This window comes from Rhinopithecus bieti, unplaced genomic scaffold (genome assembly GCF_001698545.2).
Source record: "Rhinopithecus bieti isolate Rb0 unplaced genomic scaffold, ASM169854v2 scaffold_1468, whole genome shotgun sequence".
NCBI classification, from domain to species: Eukaryota; Metazoa; Chordata; class Mammalia; order Primates; family Cercopithecidae; genus Rhinopithecus; species Rhinopithecus bieti.
Window position 1 is genome coordinate 63,535 of NW_016803561.1, and position 6,584 is coordinate 70,118.

Consider the following 6,584-nt stretch of genomic DNA (forward strand, 5'->3'; position numbering starts at 1 on the left):
TTTTCATTCATATCACTTACAGAAAGCTTTTAAAGCATTTTTACATGCTTTGAAAGAGAATTCTCTTAATTGAATCACTAATTAGAAATAAGTAACTTTCATAAACCGATCAAAGCTAATTAAATCATAAGGAAGAAAATATTTCTTACAAACAAGAATTAAAATGTTTAAATGCATAGGACTAAAATTAACAAAAACTTGCAAACTCTACATGGAGAGAACTTTAAATATTGCTGTAGTATAGGTGCATGCATACATAATCTGAAAGAAAATCCTAAAGTACATTATGCTGTAGCTACTATTATTCTTAATAGTTTTTTCTTTTAACCTTCATACTAATTATATTAGTGACATACACACTACCATACCGTATTTGAATTTTCTGAATTTTACAATGTGTTTACTTTTGCCAGTGAGTTTTATAATTTCAAAAGTGTTCTTATCACAAACATGATAACTATATGAAGTAATGCATATGTTAATTAGCTAGATTTGATCATTCTGCAATGTATATATACTTCAAAATATTATGTTGTATATGGTAAATACATACAATTTCATCTGTAAATTTAAAATAATAATAACCTTCCCCCTAAAAAACTTTTATTATACTGGAGATACAACTTTTAAAGATTTCAACTCTTCATATTATGTTATAGGTTTATTGAGATTTTAACAAAATAATGATGTTGTCTTTGTTTTCTATGAAATTGACATCTTATTTCTTAATATTCACATGGAAATAAAGATGAATAAAGCCAAGCGTACTCTGCAAAAGCACATCGTGTGGACAAGTGGGGTAGAGAATGAGCTCTCCCATGTATTAAAGTAGATTATATAGCTTCATTAATGGAAAGCATAGCACCACTGCATTGGTAGTCAACAAATACGACAAAATACAAAGTCTCAAAATGAATCCAAGACATTAAAAAATATATAACATATAATAAAACTGCCACCTCAGATTATTAGAATAAGTAGGCACTATTTAATAATTAACATGGAACAGATGGATAGCCGTCTGAAAAAAAAAATCAACTTGAGTATACCTTTAAACATTCTCTGAATTACACTGAAATAGATGAAAGTTTTAATATATAAAACAGAAAGTATAAAAATATTAGAGAATGTTGGAGAAATGCTTTGTAAATTTGGATGGGGGAAGAATGAAACTAAACCCGTATCTCCCATGGTACACAAAAAGCAAATCAAAATGGATTAAAGACTTACACCTAAGACCTCAAACTATGAAACTACTAAAAGAAAGCATTGGGGAAACTCTCCAGCATATTGGACTAGGCAAAGATTTCTTGAGTAAAACCCCAGAAGCACCAGTAATCAAACCAAAAATAGACAAATGAGCTCACGCCAAGTTAAGATGCTTCTGTAGAGGAAACAATCAACAAAGACAAAACTCACAGAATGGGAGATCATATTTGCAGACTATCTATCTGACAAGGGATTAATAATGATGATACAAAAGGAGCTCAAATAACTTTACAGGAATAAAATAATAATATGAATTTTAGAGACGGGAAAAAGATCTAAATAGATGTTTCTCAAAAGAACACATGCAAATAGCAAACAGGCATATGAAAATGTGCTCAATGTTATTGATCATCAGAGAAATGCAAACCAAAACTAAAATGAGATGTCATCTCACCCCAGTGCAAAGGACAAGCAATAAAAAATGCTAGCAAGAATGTATAGAAAAGGGAACCCTTGTACACTGTTGATGGGAATGTAAATTAGTAAAATCACTGTGGAAAACAGTTTGGAGGTTCCCAAAAGTATTAAAAATAGAACTGCCATATGATCCTGCAATCTCACTGCTAGGTATATACTCAAATGAAAGGGGATAAGTATATTAAAGAGATGTCTGCACTCCCATGTTTACTTCAGCTCTATTCACAATAGCCAAGATTTTGAAGCAACCTGAGTGTCCATCAACAGATGAATGGGTAAAGGAAATGTGGTATATTTACTCAATGGAATACTCTCTCTCTCTCTCTCTCTCTCTCTCTCTCTCTCTCTCTCTATATATATATATATATATATATATATATNTCATTTTCTCATAATTTCTTTTCTCTTTCCTATTTGTTTTTGTATCGCTTTATTTTCTACTTCATTCCCCCACTTGAATATCTCAAAATGAGTTTGAATTTTTAATTTGCTTTATATATTTTTATAATCTAGGGCATTTTTCCAACCTTTAAATTGTACACATTTGTGACATCATTTGTGATATTCTGTTTTTTTTTTTTTTTTTCCAATAAGGGTAAAATGGCTTTCCTTCTCTCTCTAAAAATGTTATAGTTTTGTTTGTTTTAATTTTCTTCTGTTTTGCCTAGGGTCTCAGTTTTCTGTAAATACTGTTTATGAGGATTTGTTCTCTCTCATTTGGAATCTTTCTACCAAATGTGGGGTGATCATATTTAATGGTGAGGAACTAAGAAGGCTGACTGGAAACTGACCATACAGGGATGGGCCGTGATGACTGGAGCTCTGTGAGAGGGTTGCAGGTTGGCAACTAGGCTTTCGTTAGGGGACCCTCAAGGAGCTTGGTATCCTTAAGACAGGAGCCCCTGAGATTTTTTAACTCCTGAAAATAAACCTCAGAAATTGTTTGTAAAACTGAGTGAGGGGTTAGAATAATAATCTGGATCACTGAGTTGGGAGAGAGGCTCTGAGTGTCAGCTAATCTTGTTTCCAGAGCCCACCTTAGTATCAGATTCTCAGATGCTTTTTAAACCCTGAGCATCTCAGTATTTCTGCTAAGCCAATATTTTTTTTCATAATTATGTCCTCTCACTTGTGTTTTGGCTGTAGTCTTTCTGCTAATTTAGTCAGTGTGTCATTTTTTCATCTTCTCGCTCTTTTTCGTGGGTTAAAACGTTCATTTTATTTTGTTGTTGTTGTTGTTTTCATTATCTCTTTTTTGAGGCTTTAGGAGGCAGAGGGAAAAATTTAAGAGTTAAATCCAAATGTTTAGTCAGATATATCATTATGAAAAACTTTATGCTAATAAATTGGACAATTTAAATGAAATGGATAAATTTCTAAAGAAATACTAAATGGAAAAACTGAACAAATCATAAATTTCAATTCTAAATAATCCTACAATTTTTAATTAACTGAATAAAATAGTTTTAAAAATCTTCTCACAAAAAACATGCTTGAAATATATGGCCTTCTATTAAAGTTCTCCAAATTTTCGATGAAGTGTTCATTCTAATCTATATAGATTTGCACAAAAACACAGAGGGAGGGACACATATCAATTAATTATATGGAGCTAGCATAATCGCGTTTGAGTTCATTACTCTCAGAATGTTGCAGGTAGAATTTTTATTGACCTATCATTAAATTTACTGATCTTTTCTTCTCTTGTGTCCGATCTTCTTATAATCTCATCCATTTATTGTTTTATTAATATAGCATAATTGTCTGAAATCTTAAAATTATAAACAGTCAAATTACATACGTATGATTGAAGAGCTTTGGGATATTGTGCTTGGTTACTAGTTCCTTGTTTTTTTTCCAGTAATATGTGAGATTTCTTGGTGAGATATTCACATGATAGGGAGAATCATCTCTAATGAATCATCTCTAATTTGTAACTAGTTGTAAAATGCACAGTTTACGTGATATTTTCTAAGAAATGATGCCTCGCAAGTCCCTAGAGTTTAGATTTGTTTCCTATAAGTGATCCAAAGCCAGAGATATTTTGCTAAAAGATTCTTTAGATAAATACTCTCCTCTAACAAATATTTTGTGTTCATTTATTAGGAGATGTAGTCATGATTACAAAAAAAATTGGATCAGGTCTCCTATGTTCTTTTATTACCTCTACTAATGACCAATAACAGGTTATCAACCCAGCTGAATTAACTCCTTTTTCCCTACAATTCTGATATTTACAATTTTTTTTTTTGTTTGGTTTTTCCCACAATTTCAAAATCTATCATTCCCTAATTCCTTATCTAATTATCTAGTTTATTCTTCTTTTCCTGCGGACTTTTCAGCAAATTTAGTATAATCATATTAAAGTCCTTGTCTGTTAATTCTAGTCTGGGCCTTAAAATGTTAGTTTTCGTCTTGAACATAGGTCACATTCTCTTGAATACAGGTCACTTCTTTCTTCTGCTCTTTTACAGTCTCTGCTTTTATTTTTGTTACAGGACGTTGTTCTTTTTATGGTTCTACTATCCTTTCTTAGAATTATTAATTACAGTTTAGTCCACAGTTGATTATTTTAAAAAGTGAATTGGCCTGGGAGCTGTGTCTTCTTGTGATGCTGCATTTCTCAGTCCATGTTTAAAATGAGAGGGCTGGGCTTTGAGGTCTCCTTCAAATTCAATATCATGTACATATAGGAACTTATTTTGTGACAGATGTTGTCAAATTTATCTTTTCAAGCCATTTGACCACAGTCCTTAATAATTCATTGTGAATTCAAGTATGTAAGAGTTTATTTAATTTTTTATTTCTTTCTCTCTCTTTTTTTTTTTTTAAAGGATCTGAAGGTGAAAAGTGCCAAGGGGTTATTGATGCCTATTTCTTTCTGACTGCAAACTGCACTGAAGATGCAATCTATGTGAACGATCCTGAAGATAATAATTCTTCATGTTCGTTTCCATGTGAAGGCACAAAAGAGGTAAGGTAAATTTATATAGTTGCTTTTCATTTTTCTCTTTAGCTCATAATTGTCTGATTTTTTAAAAAGTTAGAAATGTTTAGGTTACAGATTCTTCAATATTCAAAATACGTAGTTTGCATAGTTTAAATATAACTTCTTAAACAAATTCCCAGCAGTCTACTTGGAAATTTATATTTATTTCTTACATTTATAATATGGGAAGGTAAAAAAAATTTGAAAAATCGTTTTGTTCCTAGTCTTCTTATGTTTTATTAATGTTATAATTTACAGGCTGACTAAAGCCTCTCAAATACAGTTGTGATTATGCCACTTTTTTTGCGTACAGATCATAATGAAATGCCATTGTCTTTTGGGGATGTTTAAATCTCTGAGAGATTTCTAATGTCTTACACAAGCAAACTACTTAAAAATAAAATAAATAAAAATAAATGAAAATAATTTCAAATCTCTAGGCGGTTCCATCACTAAAAACTGTGAGGCCTATGGCAAGAATAAAAGAGAGGCCCTCCTTTTATCCCCTGATTTTTGTTTTATACTAATTAAGATTATATTTTTTAATATATAACAATAATTGAGAACAATTTAAGGATCTTCAGCTTAAACAAATTAGGAATAGGAACTTTTTGTTAAAATGATTCAGAAGTTTTCCAAAAAGTTAGAGAATTAACAAAGTATTTGTGACCTATCTTGTCTTGATATAACCTAATTTGGTCATTTTAAGAAAGCCATATTTTAATTCTGTGTATTGTATAAATTTCAATAAAGACTCATAAGCCCTTTTCTTTATTAATATATCAGTTTACATTGAGTCCAACCTTGTAAAAACTGATACAAATCACTATTTCCTTCAAATTCACCATCTAGAGGCATTTCAATTACAGGCAAAAATACTTCAAATACCACAGAACATCTAAAAGTATGCCCTCAGATATATTTTGATATATGTTTACAAGTCATAAATATATGAAGTAAGCTTAATACATTATTATATATGTATATATTTAGCCAATCACATATACATCAATATACATATAGATGACTACATTACAACTTTATCTTTAAGACTTCTAGCTTTATCAGTATATTAAAAATAATTACATATTATAATACACTTAATAATTCAGTAACTATAAACCTTTGTTAGGAACAAGAAAATCATATTTGTTGTTTTGTTTATGTATTTTTAGTTCTCAGTATTCTTTTATAATAATCTCCAACTTCAAGTAAATTAGCCATTAATTTCTTTAGATTCAAGAAAATACACAAAGATAACAATCTAAGATCATTTTAGCTATTTTATTACTTTATGATTACATATTTTATATAACATTTACAACTTTTATCATAGTCAAAATGAATATAAATACACATCCCTCAACTGTATTTGCACACCTTATTTCCATTCTATAAGGACGGGGTAATTTAAATCTATGTTTAGAGACTGTATTTTTATATTTTTCTTAATCAGGAATTGTTTAGGCATCCAAACTAATTTGATTAATTTGATTAAATATCTGTATAAGTTCTTAATGTTGATTAAATATTTAGAAATTGCAAACTTACACAATCATGTTAAGTTCTTATGATTTGTAGTATCAATAAAACATTCTAGTACATCAATGTAGTAAAATTAGTAAGCATTCACAAGATTCAACCCTTTTAAATTATATCTGTTATTAAAATTTCAATTATATCAATTTTAGATTTGTGTAATCATAGACAATTTGAGGACATAATTATAGAATATTTCTCTTAAAGTTAAATTAAATCAGACTAATTTATCTAAAGTGTCATTTAAAATTACATGAGTCCGTTTTAAATAAATAAACCTCTTTAGAGTAAATAATACATGTATACTAATATAAATAAGCAAAACTCAGTATTTATGTATTTTGAAAAATATACATAAAGCAAAACTTTA

At 29.5% G+C, this 6,584-nt stretch overlaps 1 protein-coding gene across 1 annotated transcript in view; it reads left to right on the forward strand.

Annotated features, from left to right (window-relative positions):
* LOC108539741 (protein eyes shut homolog) overlaps positions 1–6,584 on the forward strand; it is a gene marked incomplete at both ends in the record, with an annotated part of 872,682 nt that overhangs the window by 58,222 nt on the left and 807,876 nt on the right. The window contains 1 exon segment of the mRNA XM_017888636.1: positions 4,521–4,660. Coding sequence (XP_017744125.1) covers positions 4,521–4,660 — 140 coding nt within the window.